General features: G+C 41.2%; 2 protein-coding genes across 2 annotated transcripts; both read right to left on the reverse strand.

The window, feature by feature from the left end:
• Nucleotides 1–2,529: 2,529 nt before the first annotated feature.
• LOC120050350 (E3 ubiquitin/ISG15 ligase TRIM25-like) lies at nt 2,530–6,185 on the reverse strand. Its single transcript, XM_038996935.1, has 6 exons — nt 5,561–6,185; nt 5,049–5,144; nt 4,580–4,813; nt 4,300–4,459; nt 3,359–3,517; nt 2,530–3,220 (listed from the first exon to the last, which is right to left on the reverse strand). The coding sequence occupies exons 1-6, from the start codon at nt 6,137–6,139 to the stop codon at nt 2,700–2,702; spliced, it is 1,749 nt and encodes a 582-aa protein (XP_038852863.1). The 5' UTR covers nt 6,140–6,185; the 3' UTR covers nt 2,530–2,699.
• Nucleotides 6,186–13,810: 7,625 nt separating this feature from the next.
• Nucleotides 13,811–18,368, reverse strand: LOC120050624 (E3 ubiquitin/ISG15 ligase TRIM25-like). Its single transcript, XM_038997212.1, has 6 exons — nt 17,793–18,368; nt 17,226–17,321; nt 16,776–17,009; nt 16,512–16,671; nt 16,251–16,412; nt 13,811–14,346 (listed from the first exon to the last, which is right to left on the reverse strand). Exons 1-6 carry the CDS (start codon nt 18,366–18,368, stop codon nt 13,811–13,813), a joined length of 1,764 nt encoding a protein of 587 aa, XP_038853140.1.
• Between the last annotated feature and the right edge of the window lie 1,693 nt (nt 18,369–20,061).

The following is a 20,061-nucleotide window of genomic DNA, read 5'->3' on the forward strand; positions in this document are numbered from 1 at the left end:
AGCATTTACAATGTAACAATCTTGTCATTTTATAGCAATGTGCATAACATAGGGACCGCTATAGTATAGGAGTATACAGGTTGTCAACATTAAGTAGTGTCTTCCATCTATAAGAATCGCATCTGTCTATGATAATTTGATGCTTGTAACGGTCCCAGAGAAGTTCATCCAAATATGAAAGTAATTGGTATTAATGCTCAGAAAATAAGATTATTGAATGTAGTATACTGTTTTTGATAGGAATAGTAATGTAGTATACTGTTTTTGATAGGAATAGTAATGTAGTATACTGTTTTTGATAGGAATAGTAATGTAGTATACTGTTTTTGATAGGAATAGTAATGTAGTATACTGTTTTTGATAGGAATAGTAATGTAGTATACTGTTTTTGATAGGAATAGTAATGTAGTATACTGTTTTTGATAGGAATAGTAATGTAGTAATACTGTTTTTGATAGTAATAGTAATGTAGTAATACTGTTTTTGATAGTAATAGTAATGTAATATACTGTTTTTGATAGGAATAGTAATGTAGTATACTGTTTTTGATAGGAATAGTAATGTAGTATACTGTTTTTGATATGAATAGTAATGTAGTATACTGTTTTTGATAGGAATAGTAATGTAGTATACTGTTTTTGATAGTAATAGTAATGTAATATACTGTTTTTGATAGTAATAGTAATGTAATATACTGTTTTTGATAGGAATAGTAATGTAGTAATACTGTTTTTGATAGGAATAGTAATGTAGTATACTGTTTTTGATATGAATAGTAATGTAGTAATACTGTTTTTGATAGTAATTGTAATGTAGTATACTGTTTTTGATAGTAATAGTAATGTAGTAATACTGTTTTTGATAGTAATAGTAATGTAGTAATACTGTTTTTGATAGTAATAGTAATGTAGTAATACTGTTTTTGATAGTAATAGTAATGTAGCAATACTGTTTGTGATATAAAGACAGTAGTAGTGTGTGTGGTAAAATCACTAAGGAAAATAAGCCAAGCCAGTAAAAAAGCCATATTACAACCTATGTTGTGATAATAGCGTTGTTTTTTCTATAACCCATTCGCTTATACGCCACCATGATATACAATAAGGCAGTGACAACAAAAAGACAACAATCACACAGTTGCGGAATAAATTCAACTACACATACATACAAAACTGGAGCAACATCAAATCAAATCAAATGTATTTATATAGCCCTTCTTACATCAGCTGATATGTCAAAGTGCTGTACAGAAACCCAGCGTAAAACACCAAACAGCAAGCAATGCAGGTGTAGAAGCACGGTGGCTAGGAAAAACTCCCTAGAAAGGCCAAAACCTAGGAAGAAACCTAGAGAGGAACCAGGCTATGAGGGGTGGCCAGTCCTCTTCTGGCTGTGCCGGTGAAGCCCACAAAGCTGTAACAAACAGGTATATCACCTGCAGCATGGTCAAGCAAGTTAATGTTTTCGACAGTTCACTAAACTAGTGATTTAAAATCCCGGAGTTACCACAAGTCAGCACAAACACAACAGGAGCACTGCCTCTGCTATTCCAGCACCATTTCAATTAAAAAATGTAAACATCATAAAATCTAAAGGCTATTTATGCTTAGTTTAATACACTGAAAACAAACTTAATGATATCAAAAACAATTTAGTCCAATCAATGTTGCTAAATATCATGTGGCTGTCCATGGTACTGGTTTGTGTGTGTGTGTGTATGTCTGCGTGTTCACCCTTCTTGTAGACTAGTTGAACGCCAATACCATCCTCCTATCTTTCATGTTGGCAAAACGGTCTATGACTCTGTCACTCTGTCATACAGTACACTTTTTGTTTCTGTTGTCAGAGGCTACCTAGCTAAAAAGGCCAGTGGCACAACCTTTTCATTTATGGTTAGATCATAATCATTGACCTGTACAAAGAATTAAGCCAAAACCACAATTCCAAATCCCCATCTCCATCCACGGTTTAGGAAAGGGACGATTTAGAAAGCTAGCTAGTGCAAGACATCAACACAAGCAGACCAGAAACAGACACGTTTTCATGAAAATTACATTTAGCATAGGAGGTGATTTAAATGGTGAGGCCAAATCCAAACTACCCTCCCTTGGGGGGCGTTTTACTGCACCAGGACAACCCAGAGTTCAGCACATTAGCTGCTTGGCTAATTATTTGATTATATTTTTATCAAGGAAGGCCAAATGCTTGCTGGCATCGATCAATCAAATGCTACGGCGGCAACATGTTATACTATTTTGGGCTACACATACTGAAACAGAGGGGCACTGTATCCCTCGCTCAAATCCCTCGCTCAGCCCCTTGCGAATTGATGGAAAATGATTAACACACTGAGAGAGAAGAATGAGACATTTTTTTTTTAATATATGGGGAAGCCTGGATACCCTTGCCGTCCGTGAATACACGCCACTGTATAAAGACAAGGTATTTATATTACGTACTGTACCTGCCTGTGTTCCTCCCTGGTAGAGGGCTCATGCTGACTGTGGAAGTGGGAGTTCTATACAAAACCCATTTTAGAAAAATGCACTAAGGCAATAGAATCAGGATAATTTATGTGCACATTTATTTAAACTTGGTAATACTTCTTAACATCTTATAATATGGATCTTTCCGGTCACTATTCTGACCCTTTTGCTTGTATTAATTCTAACTGTATAACTGTAACTCACTGTAACTCATCACTGTGTCGGTGTCAGTATCTTGAGAGACGTAGTGACATAGAACCCAGGATAAAGGGGTTGAGTGAAATTGGTCTGGACTCTGTGGAGAAGGGTCATTGTGTCAAAGACACTGTAGAAGGACAGAGTTCCTGCCTTGTGGTCCAAGTACATTCCTACTACTCTGGTGGAGCGGGGGACTGGTATGTCAGTCTGTTTATCATTGTGATAGAAGTAGCAGCTAGAGGCACCACACTCCAAACACCAGGCCTGATTACTGCTTCTTAACCACTCATTATGTCCTCTCCTGCTGATCCCTTTATATGAGACAGCTATACAAACCTCCACTCCGGTCCACTCCACCTCCCAGTAGCAGGCTCCAGACAGACCCTCTCTACACAACACCTGAGCGTAGGTGGTAAATCTGTCTGGATGGTCAGGATAAAGCTGGTCGTTATCACTCCATGTTACCTTCCTGTTCCCCTCAGACAGACGCAGCTCTTTATGTGCTGTGTTGGGATCCAATGTGAGCTGACAGGAATCTGAGAATGAAGACAAAACAGGTGAAATGTATGTGTGCATGTTTGTGTCCTCATGCATATGCGTATGTATGTGTGTGTGTTTTTGTACATGTGTGTGTGTTTTTGTACATGTGTATGTACAGTATGTTCTTGACTCACATTTCAAGAACTCCTCTCTGGTTTTGGGTTCAGACCTCGTCTTCTGACAGGTGGTGTCATTCCCATGTGTTAGTCCTCCAACTGACAGTCCAGACTGAGTTGTGCCAAAGGATGGAAGACAACGGGGCTCAGAAGGTGGAACAATGTGGACTTTTGTCACTATGGAAACAATAGGAAATCAAGTATCACTTGTGTACACTGATCATGACATAAACTGTAACGGCTTTCTTCCTGGGATGAAGGAGAGGACCAAAAGGCAGCGCAGTTAGTGTTCAACATGTTTAATCAGACGATAAACGGTGAACATTAACAAATAACAAAATAACAAACCGTGAAAGCCGAGACAGTCCTATCTGGTGCAGAACACAAACACAGAGACAGGAAACAACCACCCACAATCCCCAACACAAAACAAGCCACCTATATATGATTCTCAATCAGGGACAACGATTGACAGCTGTCTCTGATTGAGAACCATATTAGGCTGAACACAGAAACAGACGAACTAGACACACAACATAGAATTCCCACCCAGCTCACGTCCTGACCAACACTAAACAAGCAAAACACATAAGAACTCTGGTCAGGACGTTACATAAACATTACAGCAAGTCAATGGGATAAGTAACTGAAAAAGGTTCTCCATTGAGAACAAACATTCAACCATAAATTCACCTACTGTACTGAACTTACTAAATGGCAGATTAGGGTCTCGATTAATTCCGTAGCGTGGAATATCTGCGTTGTAGCGCGAATGGCATTTAAAGGCAATGGTACCGCGTTCGTGGAGACTGCATTCACAGTAAACGCTGCATGTGTCGGCTCAATCGGAAATGACCTTTAAATATCACGCGAGCTACAACGCAGATTACCTGCTCTATGGATTTAATCGAGCCCTAACTTGCATCGTATATACTGTCCTAATACTGTATGTTACCTACTTTTTACAGAGATCTTGGCAATTTCCCCAGAGCAGATCTTTTCAACTTGACTTTTCAGCCCAGCGACTGATTTCCTTATATACTCAAAGGAGACGTGTTGATTGAAAGTGATGATGGGTAAGGCCTTAGATCCAAGAGGGACAGAGAGAGACTGGAAACTCTACAGATACATGAAACAAAAAAGATTAGAAAACAGGAAAAAGATTATTGCTGTGAAAGTTCAAAAAATATTTTTCAGCAGTAACACCTGATGCTGGGAACAGAGAGACATTGATATCACCTGGAGGAATTGGATGTTGTCTTCTGTGTGTGAGAGCTGCTCCAACTTGGCCTCTCTCCTCCTCAGCTCAGCCATCTCCTGGTCCAGTTGCTTCAGCAGTCCTTCAGCTCGACTCACTTCAGCCTTCTCCTGGGCTCTGATCAACTCTTTCACCTCAGAGCGCCTTCTCTCAATGGAGCGGATCAGTTCAGTAAAGATCCTCTCACTGTTCTTCACCGCTGCCTCTGCAGTGCACTGTTAGGACAAACCGAGAGAGAGGATGGGTTGCATTTTAACCAGCCCATTCACTCAGCTCTCATCAGAACCCCAGAAACATGTTCCCTACAGTGGGGCTCAATAGGATTGGAACATATCCGAGCACTGGGCTCCTCACTGGCTCCAGTTTTTCTGCAGTTTAGTTTAGGAGGAATAAGTCACTTTAGAGGGCTAACTGCTAAGTAAATACATGTAAATGGTTAACAACACTCACCTTGAGTGAATACACAGCCTGTCTCACCTCTTGCATCTCATTCTCTTTATCCTGGATTCTCTGTTTGGATTTCTGTTGTTTTTCCCCCACCTGGCTCTGCAGGAAAACACATGTAATTCCATGGTTCATTTGTACAAGTGATTCTGTCTTAATGAGAACAGATCAAACTTTATGATAGGTCAAAGTCTATGCAATATGGAAAAGGCATGCGCGTGTCTGTGTGAGTCTGTATGAGTGTGACCAATCGTGTTCGATCACAGATCTCCTGCGTGCCAGAAAATATCATTAGCTTGCTAAGCCAAAGCCTAGGCATTAGCTGAAAGAGCCAATGCAACTATTCAGGTCTCAGTAAAGGTAACATCACATGAGTGTGTATATTAGCACTGCTAAATTATTGGGTGTTGGCTGACTTCCTTTTCAAAGCTATGTTGTACAGTAGTGACTAATGTTCAGCAATGAATGTTATTTTCACAGTGATACTTTGAATGAGCGGAATTATAGATTGTCAATACCTGTCTCTCAGTCCTTTCTGATTCAGCTGAGACTGTATCATGGCCTTTATGTTCATCCATTGTACACAGATAACAGATAAACTGCTGATCAGTACGGCAGTAAATCTCCACCAGTTTGTCATGATGAGAGCAGATCTTCTCCTCTAGTTGTGTGGAGGCTTTGACCAGCTTGTGCTTCTTAAAGGTAGGAGATTCATAGTGAGGCTGGAGGTGAGTCTCACAGTAAAAGGCCAGACACACCAGACAGGACTTGACAGCTTTGAGTTTTCTCCCAGTGCAGACATCACACGCTATATCTTCAGGTCCAGCATAATGGTGAGCAGGGGTACCAGCTTGGAGTCCTGTCTTCTTCAGATTCTCCACCAATTCTGCTAGCATGGTGCTTTTCTTCAGAACCGGCCTTGGGATGAAGGTCTGTCTGCACTGAGGGCAGCTGATCAGAAAACCCATCACATAATCCTGATCCCAGCAGTCCTTAATACAGCCCATACAGTAGCTGTGTCCACAGGGAATAGTCACCGGATCCTTCAGTAGATCCAGACATATTGAACAACTGATTGAATCCATGGCTGCTGACATTGTGGTGCACACACTAGCCGAATGATACTACTTTCGTTGCTCTAGAATTGTTTGTGCTTTTGAGTGGGAACATTCCTGGTTGTACACCGTGTTGTGTTGGACAGACACCAGGAAGAGGGTTGTGATTGGACAGAGGTGGTTAAGGAAGTTCTATTTATAGTATGTAACACTCCATTCTCCCAAAATGACAATTCACTCGATACAGTCCACTACACCTCCAAGTACATAGCTATAACCAGATTTATTGAGGAAGATTAAAGTGACGATTCAGGAGAACAGTCTGTAGGCAGTATGATGGTAGATCAGGGGGTGACCTGGAGTATGTGAACTGGAGTCCTGGGCTCCCATTTCACTTGGCAACAGTGGCGATCCTCAATGGTCATAGACTTACAGTGTGTTCCAGGGGATAGGTGTGAGCAAGGTGCTGCGAGAACATAATGAGTAGTTATTTGTGATGGAATATGAGTTGTAGATCAGTGATTCTGTATAGTGCCTTGCTCAGCCGATCCTGTCAAACGGGTTAGTTAGAAGATAAGAGGGTGGAGAAATGTAGCCTGAAATCCAGGCCTGTCTGTGCTAACGTTCCACTCCTTGTACTCTGTGTCACATGACAAGAAGTGGCAAGGAGTGGAATGATAGCACAAACCCTCTGGTACCCAGGCTAGGAGAAAGGAGGGAGGCTTGCAAACACTGGAGACATGGAAACCCTATTCTCCACATTCTGTAGCACAGAAGCAATCGTTTAGTTTAATTGTGGTTGTTGCCAACATACCAATGTGGCAAAAAAATATTGTGTGGTGAAGCTGTGAAAAGTAGCTTATTTACTTGGGCACATAACCACAAAACTGATTGTTTGCTCCTCTATTGCAAACCCACGGCAATTGTTATGAATTCCCTGTCGGTGTCTGTTAACACCATTTCACAGCCCTTTCAAACCTCTGTAGTAGGAGCCCTCCCCAGCAAGAGTCAGGGTGTCTGCCTGATGATCTCTGCCCCCTCTGTGACCTGGGGCTCTGACCACTGGTTGGTTGCTAGGGGCCAGTTGTTAGGGCGCCGGACATCTGTCCAGCAATGAACTACCAGTTCTTCAGTGATGCACACTTCTAGGTAAAACTATGACTACAGTAAAATAACGTGCTACACATACAGTACCAGTCAAAAGTTTGGATACATGTACTCATTCAAGGGATTTTCTTTATTTTTGCTATTTTCTACACTGTAGAATAATAGTGAAGACCTCAAAACTATGAAATAACACACATGGAATCATGAGTGTTATTGAGATTGTTGAAAGTAACCACCCTTTGCCTTGATGACACCTAGCTCACTCTTGGCATGCTCTCAACCTGCTTCAACTTGAATGCGTTTCCAACAGTTTTGAAGGAGTTCCCACGTATGCTTAGCACTTGTTGGCTGCTTTTCCTTCACTTTGTGGTCCAACTCATCCCAAACCATCTCAATTGGGTTGAGGTCGAGTGATTGTGAGGCCAGATCAACTGATGCAGCACTCTATCAATCTCCTTCTTGGTCAAATAGCCCTTACACAGCCTGGAGGTGTGTTGGGTCATTGTCCTGTTGAAAAACAAAGGATAGTCCCACTAAGCGCAAACCAAATGGGATGGTGTATCGCTGCAGAATGCTGTGGTAGCCATGCTTGTTAATTGTGCCTTGAATTCTAAATAAATCACAGACAGTGTCACCAGCAAAGCACCCCCACACCATCACACCTCCTCCTCCATGCTTCATGGTGGGAACCACACATGCAGAGATCATCCATTCACCTACTCTGCATCTCACACCAAAAATCTCAAATTTATGTTCATCAGACAAAGGACAGATTTCCACCAGTCTGTTGTCCATTTTTCGTGTTTCTTGGCCCAAGAAAGTCTCTTCTTGTCCTTTAGTAGTTATTCCTTTGCAGAAATTCAACCATGAAGGCCTGATTCACGCAGTCTCCTCTGAACAGTTGATGTTGAGATGTGTCTGTTGCTTGAACTCTGTGAAGCATTTATTTGGGCTGCAATTTCTGAGGCTGGTAACTCTAATTAACTTATCCTCTACATCAGAGGTAACTCTGGGTCTTCCTTTTCTGTGGCGGTCCTCATGAGAGCCAGTTTCATCATAGCGCTTGATGGTTTTTGCGACTGCACTTGAAGAAACTTTCAACGTTTTGGAGATTTTCCACATTGACTGACCTTCATGTCTTACAGTAATGATGGAATGTTGTTTCTCTTTGCTTATTTGAGCTGTTCTTGCCATAATATGGACTTGGTCTTTAACCAAATAGGACTATCTTCTGTATACCACACCTACCTTGTCATAACACAATTTCTTTCCTTCTTAATGTGTTTGAGCCAATCAATTGTGTTTTGACAAGGTAGGGTGGTATACAAAAGATAGCCATACCTTCTCAAAACACAACTGATTGGCTCAAACACATTAAGAAGGAACGAAATTCCACAAATTAACTGTTAACAAGGCACACCTTTTAATTGAAATGCATTCCAGGTTAATACCTCATGAAGTTGGTTGAGAGAATGCCAAGAGTGTGCAAAGTTGTCATCAAGTCAAAGGGTGGCTACTTTGAAGAATCTCAAATCTCAAATATATTTTGATTTGTTTAACACTTATTTAGTTACTACATGATTCCATATGTGTTATTTCATAGCTTTGATGTCTTCACTATTATTCTACAATGTAGAAAATAGTAAAAATAAAGAAAAACCCTTGAATGAGTAGGTGTGTTCAAACTTTTGACTGGTACTGTAGTTACTGATCCAGTTGCCATTTGGCTGTAAAGGTTATCACAGATAACTAAACTCTATCTAGTCTGCACATTCCAATAGCTGTACCAGTTAACCATTCAGCTGTACCAAGTTATTTATATTACTACTGTACCTGCCTGTGTTCCTCCCTGGTAGAGGGCTCATGCTGACTGTGAAAGACCTTTAGTGGACTGGGCAGTTGTATATGGAAAAGGAAAAGATTGTCAGGATCATTCATGTAAACATTTATTTAAACTTGGTAATATTTCCTCACCAATTGTTTAATAGTGATGTGACTGGTGCAAAACATACTGTGAAAGCAAACTCTCTCTCTTGCCCATGTTTACACCAATCCAATGCGTTTTAACTTTAGTACTGCCTGTAAATGTAAGAGGAATCAAGTTAGCTACCTTGCCATTTTTTCCCCTGATAGTTAGTGATAGTCAGTGGTGAGGACTTAAGGGCTCAGAACTTCGCACAATTATGTCTCTGATATCTTGCCTTTCTCTTCTGCTCGAGGCCCTCCGGCGATGTACGCAATTTAGCGGTTGTAGCTGTCTCTGGTTGTGTCAAACGGAGAGGTTTAATTTTTCTTTCTCCGAATCTGGCTTTAGCTTTTGAAGATTTTGAACGGTTGGGTCTTTTAGCTATTATGACCCCTATGACCCCATTTCTGAAGGCTAAGACTCTCCCGAACACGTATGTGTATTCCATTTCCCTCTACGACGCCAGCTGTACAAGACTCGTTAGAAAGGACTGGGACAAAAGCACAACTGAAAAGAGTGCAGAACTGTTTTTCTACACATTTATTACCAATCTTCCCTTATCATTTCCTGAACAATACCACATTTATTACCAATCTTCCCTTATCATTTCCTGAACAATACCACATGTATTACCAATCTTCCCTTATCATTTCCTGAACAATACCACATTTATTACCAATCTTCCCTTATCATTTCCTGAACAATACCACATTTATTACCAATCTTCCCTTATCATTTCCTGAACAATACCACATGTATTACCAATCTTCCCTTATCATTCCCTGAACAATACCACATTTATTACCAATCTTCCCTTATCATTTCCTGAACAATACCACATTTATTACCAATCTTCCCTTATCATTTCCTGAACAATACCACATTTATTACCAATCTTCCCTTATCATTTCCTGAACAATACCACATTTATTACCAATCTTCCCTTATCATTTCCTGAACAATACCACATTTATTACCAATCTTCCCTTATCATTTCCTGAACAATACCTTCCGGATGCATTTTACTCACTTTTTGATGCAAATAAAAATGTATACTCCTTTCCCATATTAAATACATTTGACATATTTTATAATTAGGTTTATGAACATACATGTAAACACTTGGTTGCAAAGTATATCTGTTCGAGAATGGTTCAAAAGGCAATAACGAAATATACATATTGGCTTGATATTGCAAAAGAAAATATCCGATATAGGTCATTTGCCCAGAATTTCCACATCAGTGCATCCCTAACTACAGCGCCTTCAGAAAGTATTCATACCCCTTGACTAATTCCACATTTTGTTGCATTACAGCCTGAATTCAACATTGATTAAATGTATTTGTTTCTCATCCATCTACACAAAATATACCATAATGACAAAGTGAAAATATGTTTTTAGAAATTTTTGCAAATGTATAAAAAAAATGGTATTGTACAATATTTGCACATTATTCTTTAAACAATTCTTCAAGCTCTGTCAAGTAAGTTGTTGATCATTGATAGACAGCCATTTTCAAGTCTTGCTATAGATTTTCAAATTGATTTAAGTCAAAGCTGTAACTTGGCCAGTCAGGAACATTCAATGTCATCTTGGTAAGCAACTCCAGTGTATATTTGACCTTGTGTTTTAGGTTATTGTCCTGCTGAAAGGTGAATTTGTCTCACAATGTCTGTTGCAAAGCAGACTGAACCAGGTTTTCCTCTAGGATTGTGCCTGTGCTTAGCTCTATTCCATTTATTTTTATCCCAAAAAACTCCTTAGTCCTTGCCGATGACAAGCACACGCATAACATATTGCAGCCACCACCATGCTTGAAAATATGAAGAGTGGTAGTCAGTGAAAGTTATTTTCTTTGCCAAAATTTTTGCCGTTTTACTTTTGTGCCTTATTGCAAACAACATGCATGTTTTGTAACATTTTATATTCTCTACAGGCTTCCTTCTTTTCACTTAGTCATTTAGGTTTGTATTGTGGAGTAACTACTATGTCGTTGATTCATCCTCAGTTTTCTCCTATCATAGCCATTAAACTCTGCAACTGTTTTAAAGTCACTATTGGCCTCATGGTGAAATCCCTGAGCGGTTTCCTTTCTGGCAACTGAGTTAGGAAGGACGCCTGTATCTTTGTGGTGACTGGGTGTATTTATACACCATCCAAAGTGTAATTAATAACTCACCATGCTCAAAGGGATATTCAATGTCTGCTTTTTTTACCCATCTACCAATATGTGTCTTTCTTTGCGATGCATTGGAAAACCTCCTTGGTCTTTGTGGTTTAATCTGTGTTTGAAATTCATTGCTCGACTGAGAGACCTTATGTGTGTGGTACCGAGATCAGGTAGTCATTCAAAAATCACGTTAAATACTTATTGCACACATAGTGCGTCCATGCAACTTATTATGTGACTTGTTAAAATGGATTAATGGGATCGGTGTCCCTAAACCGGGACGGTTGTTGCTCAATATGCGATAATGTGACTAGAATGACGTTGTAAACAATAGCCAATTCCGGGACATAGACATGTCTTATATGGGCAGAAAGCTTAAATTCTTGTTAATCTAACTGCAGTGTCCAATTTACAGTAGCTATTACAAAAACAAAAATACCATGCTATTGTTAGAGAATAGTGCACAACAACAAAACACTTTTATCACAACAACTGGTTTGATACATTCACCTCTGAAGGTAAATCATGTACTTACTTCTGTCTCTAACCCCTGCCTGGCCTTGGAATGTGCAAACTTAAATGTTTTATTACCATAGCATTTTTGTATGTTCTCTATAGTTATGTACTTGAAAATGTATAAATTGACCAATTTGGCACATTTGGGCAAACTTCTGGCAAACTTGATACAAAATGTTGTGTAGTGATGTAATTCTTCACATGATCAGTCTGAAACTTTGCACACACACTGCTGTCATCTTGGGGACAACATCTAAATTACACCTAAAATCCTATCTAAGTGTATGGCCTTTCTCTTGCATGTCAATGATGATGGAACAAAAAAATAAATAGAAAACACATATTTTTTTTGTTTGTATTATCTTTTATCAGATCTAATGTGTTATATTATCCTACATTAATTTCACATTCCCACAAACTTCCACACAGTTTTTCCTTTCAAATGGTGTCAAGAATATGCATATCCTTGCTTCGGGTCTTGAGCTACAGGCAGTTAGATTTGGGTATGTCATTTTAGGTGAAAATTGAAAAAAAGGGTCCTATCCTTAAGTGATTTAAATTCAGGCAGTAACACAACAAAATGTGGAAGAAGTCAAGGGGTGTGGATACTTTCTGAAGGCAGAGTAACTAAAACCAGACAGAAAGTACAGTGGTTCCTCCTTTAAAAGTTGTGAGCTTACACCGCGGGACTTAGAGGTACCCAGCATCACGGCTTCATTGCTCCAGACCGCCACAAGGGAGAGTTAGAGCACTCATTATGCATTTTATATGACCAATCATATCGAGTGGTTCCAATGATGAATTTGACATGAGCCACCCCTCCCTGGTGACTTTCTTCAGCAAAGATGGCTGACAAAACATTACGGGGAGGCAAATGTAAGTAGTTATTACATCATAACGAGTCAAGCAAAAAATTTACAAATTGAGAGGAATATGTTAGTTAATGTAGAGAGAAACGATTGTGCATATTTTTTCTATGAATAGAAACACCATAATATTAATCAAATTAATTAAGCCACATTTCTTAAAATCAATCCCATATACTATGTTATTACAAAAAAGGTTTTAAATTCTCTGGTAATGCCAATACGGAAGTACTATCAAATGCTTCTCTAAGATGCCCTCTGGTGGTCAAACTAGCAATAACTTGCAGTAACAGAAGAAATGGCTGAGAATGAAATGATGGGCAACAGAACGCTGCGGCAGCACACAAGGTGTGCTTCAGTATGAAGTCACTTTTAAAGGAGGAACCACTGTATGTAGAAACTATAATGATACTTATTTTCAAACAACTGCCCTGTTTCTGGGCCGCAAATTGCTTTTGACATACAAACTGGTCCCAAAAAAGTCTGTTGAATTTTAGAATCCAGATGTGCCCCTCGAGCCAAAATGATTGCCCACCCCTGTAGGTGGTGATGCAAAGACCTTAACTAATGAAGGGTATTTCAAAGGTTTTCAGTTAGCCTTTTTATTCTGCTTCATTCAAGGGGGAGGCTGGGCTCAGACTGGCATTTGCCTGTGGCCTCCAAATCAAAGTCCGTCCCTAGTGATAGTGATGCACAAGCTAGGTCTATTTTAGCTTGAAAACACCCTAAAAACTTGAAAACCCTATTAGATATTTGCCCAAATTTTTGAGAAAAAAACCTCAAACTGAACATAGTTCATGATGGTTTTATTTTATTTTTGAGTCAAAGATAATAGTTTCAGTATAGTTTTAGTTTTTAAAACGGGTTTGTCAGCTCGAATCCCCGAGCTGACAAGGTAAAAATGTGTCGTTCTGCCCATGAACAAGGCAGTTAACCCACTGTTCGCAGGTAGGCCGTCAATGTAAATATGAATTTGTTCTTAGCTGACTTGCCTAGTTAGGTTGTTTATTTACTTTTTATTTTTTTACAATTTGTTTTATTTTATTTCAGTTTACTAAATAGTTTTTTCAAGATTAGTTTTTGTTTTAGTTTGCTATAATAATCTTGTCTGGTTTCAGTATATTCACTGTTCTAGAGACAGTGAACCCAGGATAGAGGGGCTGAGTGAAAGTGGTTTGGACTCTGCAGAGGAGGGTCATTGTGTCAGAGATGCTGTAGAAAGACAGAGTTCCTGCACTGTGGTCCAGATACACTCCTACTCTGGTGGAACAGGAGACAGGTATGACAATCTGTTTATCATTGTGATAGAAAGAGCAACCAGAAGCATCACACTCCAAACACCAGGCCTGTTTACTGCTTCTAAACAAACCCTCATCAGGTCCTCTCCTGCTGATCCCTTTATATGAGACAGCTATATCAACCCAGTCCCCGCTCCACTCCACCTCCCAGTAGCAGGCTCCAGACAGACCCTCTCCACACAACACCTGGGGGTAGGTGGTAAATCTGTCTGAATGGGCAGGATAAAGCTGGTCCTTATAACGCCGTGTCACCTTTCTGTTCCCCTCAGACAGACACAGACAGTTAAATGCCGTGTTGGGATCCAATGTGAGCTGACAGGAATCTGAGGATGAAGACAAAACAACAGGTGAAATGTATGTGTGCATCCAGGTGTGTGTGTGTGTAGTATATTAATGTGCATTGTACAGTCCCAGCTAGCACATTTGGTTCCTTGGAAGCTGTGTGAACGTAAGTTTTTAGTTTTATCATAGCCGGAAGGTAGGGAGGGGCAGTTCCTCTTGCTGCTTCGTAGGCAAGTACCATGGTCTTGTAGTGGATGCGAGCATCAACTGGAAGCCAGTTGAGTGTGCGGAGGAGTGGGGTGACATGGGAGAACTTGGGAAGGTTGAAAACCAGGCGGGCTGCAGCATTCTGGACAAATTGCAGGATTTGATGGCACAAGCGGGGAGCCCAGCCAACAGAGAGTTGCAGTAGTCCAGACGGGAGATGACAAGTGCCTGGATTAGGACCTGCACTGTTTCCTGTGTGAGGAAGGGTTGTACTCTACTGATGTTGTAGAGCATGAACCTGCAGGAGCGAGTCACTGCTTTGATGTTTGCAGAGAAAAACAGGGTGTTGTCCAGGGTCACACCAATGTTCTTTGCACTCTGGGAGGGGGACACTGTGGAATTGTCAAACATGATGGAGAGGTCTTTGAGTGGGCAGGCCTTCCCCGGGAGAAAGAGCCGCTGCATCTTGTCGAGGTTGAGCTTAAGGTGGTGGGCCAACATCCAAGCTAAGATATCTGCTAGGCACGCAAAGATGTGTGCCGCCACCTGGGTGTCAGAAGGTGGGTAGGAGAAAACAGTTATCAGCGTCAACAAAACTCTCTCTATCTTCTTAAGTGTGTTTAGGTATGCTGGCCACGCCCACTAATTGGCCATACCTGATATTAATGAGTGCTTTTTTATGTTGAAATAAGGTCTGTTTGAATAGACTAAAATGAACAGGTTTGTATAAGTTAAAAAAATGAAACACAGCTGTCCTGGTGGTGTAGTGGACTAATGCCATGAATAGAGAACAGAAGATCATAGGTCTGACGCTCACTGACGCCGTGCCACAATAGAAAAATAAATGCATGATTAATGCCTAAGCAAATGACTTTCCAAGGTGTCCTATCTGTGCTTGGAGTTCTAAACAGATAACCCAAACTGAGCTAGCAGTGTTATTAAAAGTCTTATTGAAACATGTTCTCAGAATGTTATTTAATTACCTTCAAATAATCTATAATTTCTGTTCTCAGAAAGTTAATAAAACCTCCCAGAAAAACTTTCAGGGAACCATAGTAAAACATTCTCAGAACCTCCTGCAACCTAGTAATTACATTTTTTTTACATCCATTCTCAGAACATTTAAAAAAACACCGGTTAAGAAATGTATGGCTTCGTTCCCAGAACCAATGGGAAACCAAAAACTTACGTTCCCATAACTTCCAAGGAACAAAATGTGCTAGCTGGCAAGCACTGTGGCCAATTAGTGGATGCGGCCGACACACCTGAACACACTTAACAAGATAGAGTTTTGTTGATGCTGAGAACGGAATGTATATGTTTTTAAATAACACTCATAGAATGTTCTTTGAACTTTCTTAATGTTTTCTTGTGGTTTTTATGTAAAGTGGTGATGTCGATGTGCCAACTTCTGTTTGGTAGTGTCCGAACCATTTGGGCTACAAACTAACTTGCTCTACGACCCCCACAAGTGTCACGGCACTTGTCTGAAGGCAACGGGTACCAATTTCTTTTTTTTTAAGAATGAGGAAGCATGTAGAAATCCGTATGCTGAAGTACTGAATTTCCCACCTAAGAAACATGGTTCTCAGACCATTATGTGCTAGTTGGGTATCCTGCACCATTCTCAGAATACTGTGGAAAGATTGTATGCAAAATAACCATGCTCTCACAAAGCTCTAAGAAACATATGGTTCTCAGAACGTTATGCACTAGCTGGGGTATATTCTTTACTCACATTCTAAGAACTCTTCTCTGGTCTTGGGTTCAGGCCTTGTCTTCTGACAGGTGGTATCATTCCCATGTGATGCTAGTCCTCCAACTGACAGTGTAGACTGAGTTGTGCCAAATGACGGAAGACAACGGGGCTCAGAAGGTGGAACAATGTGGACTTTTGTCACTATGGAAACATAGGAAATTAAATATCACAGTTCAATACTGATCATGATAAAAACATTACAGAAAGTCAAAGGGCTCAGTAGTTGCCTAGGTTACCTACCTTTTACAGAGATCTTGGCAATTTCCCCAGAGCAGATTTTTCCTAATTGGCTTTTTAACTCAGCGACTGATTTCCTTACATCCTCAAAGAAGACGTGTTGGTTGACAGTGATGCTGAGTAAGTGTTCAGATCGAGGAGGGACACAGAGAGACTGGAAACTCTACAGAGACATAAAAAAACAGAACAGATTATTGTTGAGAAATACAAACATTTCACTTTCAGCAGTAACACGTGATGCTGGGGACAGAGAGTCACTGATATCACCTGGAGGAATTGAATGTTGTCTTCTGTGTGTGAGAGCTGCTCCAACTCGGCCTCTCTCCTCCTCAGCTCAGCTATCTCCTGGTCCAGTTGCTTCAGCAGTCCTTTTGCTTGACTCACTTCAGCCTTCTCCTGGGCTCTGATCAGCTCTTTCACCTCAGAGCGCCTTCTCTCAATGGAGTGGATCACCTCGGTAAAGATTCTCTCACTGTCCCCCACTGCTTCTTGTGCAGAGCGCTGTTAGGAAACAAACATAGAGAGGAGGGGTTCCATTTCAACCAGTTCATTCACTCAGCTCTCACAAGAACCCCAGACAACTTGTTCCCAACAGTGGGGCTCAGTGGGAATGGAACATGGCTCAGCACTGGGCTGATCACTGGCTTCAGTTTTACTGTAGTTTACTTTAAAGGGGACTATCTACTAAGTAAATACATCTAAATGGTCAACACTCACCCTGAGTGACTTCACAGCCTGTCTCACATCCTGCATCTCTTTCTGTCTCTTCTGGATTCTCTGTTTGGTTTCCTTCTGTTTCTCTCCCAGTTGACTCTGGTGTAAAAAACAAATGCCAGTCCATTGTTCATGTGTACAAGTGACTCTGTCTTACTGAGAACAGATCAAACTTCATGATAGGTCAAAGTCCATGACTTAAGGAAGAAAAGTCACATGCGTGTCTGTATGCGCATGACTGATCATTTGCTATCCCAGGTCTCCTGTGTGCCAAAAAAGCACACAAGCCTGCAAAAGCTCAGGGAGCCAATGCAACTCCTCATGTCTCAGTCAAGGTCACACGTCATGTGAGTGTTGTAATCAAACCACCTCTGTTATATTCATGTGTGCATATGTGGGAAGGGAAAGGGGATACACATAACTGAATGCATTCAACCGATATGTGTTTTCCACATTTAACCCAACCCCTCTGAATCAGAGAGGTGACAGTGGCTGCCTTAATCCAGGATTTCCTTAACTCGGTCCATTGATACTGTGAATAAACAACTATTACAGAGTTGTTGTCCTTACCTGTCTCTCAGTCCTTTCTGATTCAGCTGAGGCTGTATCATGGCCTTTATGTTCATCCATTGTACACAGATAACAGATAAACTGCTGATCGGTACGGCAGTAAATCTCCACCAGTTTGTCATGATGAGAGCAGATCTTCTCCTCTAGTTGTGTGGAGGCTTTGACCAGCGTGTGCTTCTTAAAGGCAGGAGATTCATAGTGAGGCTGGAGGTGAGTCTCACAGTAAGATGCCAGACACACCAGACAGGACTTGACCGCTTTGAGTTTTCTCCCAGTGCAGACATCACACGCTACATCTTCAGGTCCAGCATAATGGTGAGCAGGGGTAGCAGCTTGGAGTCCTGTCTTCTTCAGATTCTCCACCAATTCTGCTAGCATGGTGCTTTTCTTCAGAACAGGCCTTGGGGTGAAGGTCTGTCTGCACTGAGGGCAGCTATAGACACCCTTCAGATCATCCTGATCCCAGCAGTCCTTAATACAGCCCATACAGTAGCTGTGTCCACAGGGAATAGTCACCGGATCCTTCAGTAGATCCAGACATATTGAACAACTGATTGAATCAATGGCTGCTGCCATTGTGGTGCACACACTAACAGACTGAGCAGCAGAGTATTAAAGATGATCATTTCTCAAGACATGTTTGTGCTTATAAGTGGGAACATTTCCTGATGTGTTTATACTTTGTACCTGTAGGTGATGTGGCATTGGCCAGAGACCAGGAAGAGGGTTGTAATTGGACTGAGGTGCCTGTGGAAGTTCCATTCATGGTACGTATGTGTGCCAAGCAATACTCTACACTTCCCAATTCTCTTCACTCAACACCTCAAAGTACATAGTTATTTAAAGATTTATTGAGGAAGATAATACGGCTCATAAAGGGACAATTCAGGAGGACAAAGTCACAAGGCGGCAGAATGGAAAGTCAAGGGAAGATTTTAGAATATGTGAACTGGAGTCCTGGGCTGCCATCTCACTTGGTACTGCAGCAATGGCAATCCTCAATGGTCATAGACTATAGGATGTTCCAGGGGATGGGTGTGTGCAAGGTGCTGCGAGAACATAATGAAAAGCTATTTGGGATGGAATATGATTTGTAGATCAGTGATTCTGTACAGTGCCTTGCTCAGCTCATCCTGTCAAACGGGTTAGTTAGAAGATCGACGGTGGAGAAAAGTAGCCTGAAATCCAGACCTGTCTGTGCTAACATTCCACTCCTTGTACACTCAGGCTAGGAGAAAGGGAGGCTTGCTAACACTGGAGAAATGGGAAAAACCCTAACCTCTATATACTGTAGTACACAAGTAATTATTTGTTGAATTATGGTTGTTGCCAACACAACACTGTGGCGACATTATAACATGCAAATATTGTGTGGGAGTTGTGAAAGGTAGCCTATTTACTTGCGAATACAACCGCCTAACTGATGATGGGCAGATATGTCTGGGGGTATCGTCGGACAGGGCCACAGTGTTTCCCCAGACCCCCCCCCCCCGTCTCAGCCTCCAGTATCTATGCTGCAATAGTCTCTGTGCCGGGGAGCTAGGGTCAGTCTGTTATATCTAGTGTAATTCTCCTGTCACATCTGGTGTCCTGTGTGAATTTAAGTATTCTCCCTCTAATTCTCTCTCTCCCTCTTCTCCCGGTGGATCTGAGCCCTTAGGACTATGCCTCAGGACAACCTGGCCTGATGACACCTGGCTGTCCCCAGTCCACCTGGTCAGGCTTCTGCTCCAGTTTCAACTGTTCTGTCTGCAGCTATGGAACCCTGACCTGTTCACTGTACGTGCAACCTTGTCCCGGACCAACTGTTTTTGACTCTCTCTCTCTCTCTCCCTACCGCACCTGCTGCCTCTGACCAACTGACATTTACTCCTGAGGTACTGACCTGTTGCATCCTCAACAACCACTGTGATTACTATTTGACCCTGCTGGTCATCTATGAACATTTGACCATCTTGAAGAACAATCTGGCCTTAATGGCCATGTACTAATATAATATCCACCCGGCACAACCAGAAGAGGACTGGCCACCCCTCAGAGCCTGGTTCCTCTCTAGGTTTCTTCCTAGGTTCCTGCCTTTCTAGGGAGTTTTTCCTAGCCACCATGCTTCTACATCTGCATTGCTTGCTGTTTGGGGTTTTAGGCTGGGCTTCTGTATAACACTTTGTGACGTCGGCTGATGTAAAAAAGCGCTTTATAAATACATTTTACTGATTCAATTTGATTGATATGTCTGCAAACAGTCTAGCTCCTCTCTTATGAACCGATG

Source organism: Salvelinus namaycush, chromosome 7 (assembly GCF_016432855.1).
Source record: "Salvelinus namaycush isolate Seneca chromosome 7, SaNama_1.0, whole genome shotgun sequence".
Classification (NCBI taxonomy): Eukaryota; Metazoa; Chordata; class Actinopteri; order Salmoniformes; family Salmonidae; genus Salvelinus; species Salvelinus namaycush.

Coding starts and splice junctions, on each gene's coding strand:
- LOC120050350 (XM_038996935.1), bottom strand. CDS start 6,139: ATGTCAGCAGCCATGGATTCAATCAGTTGTTCAATATGTCTGGATCTA. Junction 4,814..5,048: donor AGGCTGTGTATTCACTCAAG/GTGAGTGTTGTT, acceptor TTGTCCTAACAG/TGCACTGCAGAGGCAGCGGT. Junction 3,518..4,299: donor TGCCAAGATCTCTGTAAAAA/GTAGGTAACATA, acceptor TTGTTTCCATAG/TGACAAAAGTCCACATTGTT.
- LOC120050624 (XM_038997212.1), bottom strand. CDS start 18,368: ATGGCAGCAGCCATTGATTCAATCAGTTGTTCAATATGTCTGGATCTA. Junction 17,322..17,792: donor CAGAAAGGACTGAGAGACAG/GTAAGGACAACA, acceptor TTTTTACACCAG/AGTCAACTGGGAGAGAAACA. Junction 16,413..16,511: donor TGCCAAGATCTCTGTAAAAG/GTAGGTAACCTA, acceptor ATGTTTCCATAG/TGACAAAAGTCCACATTGTT.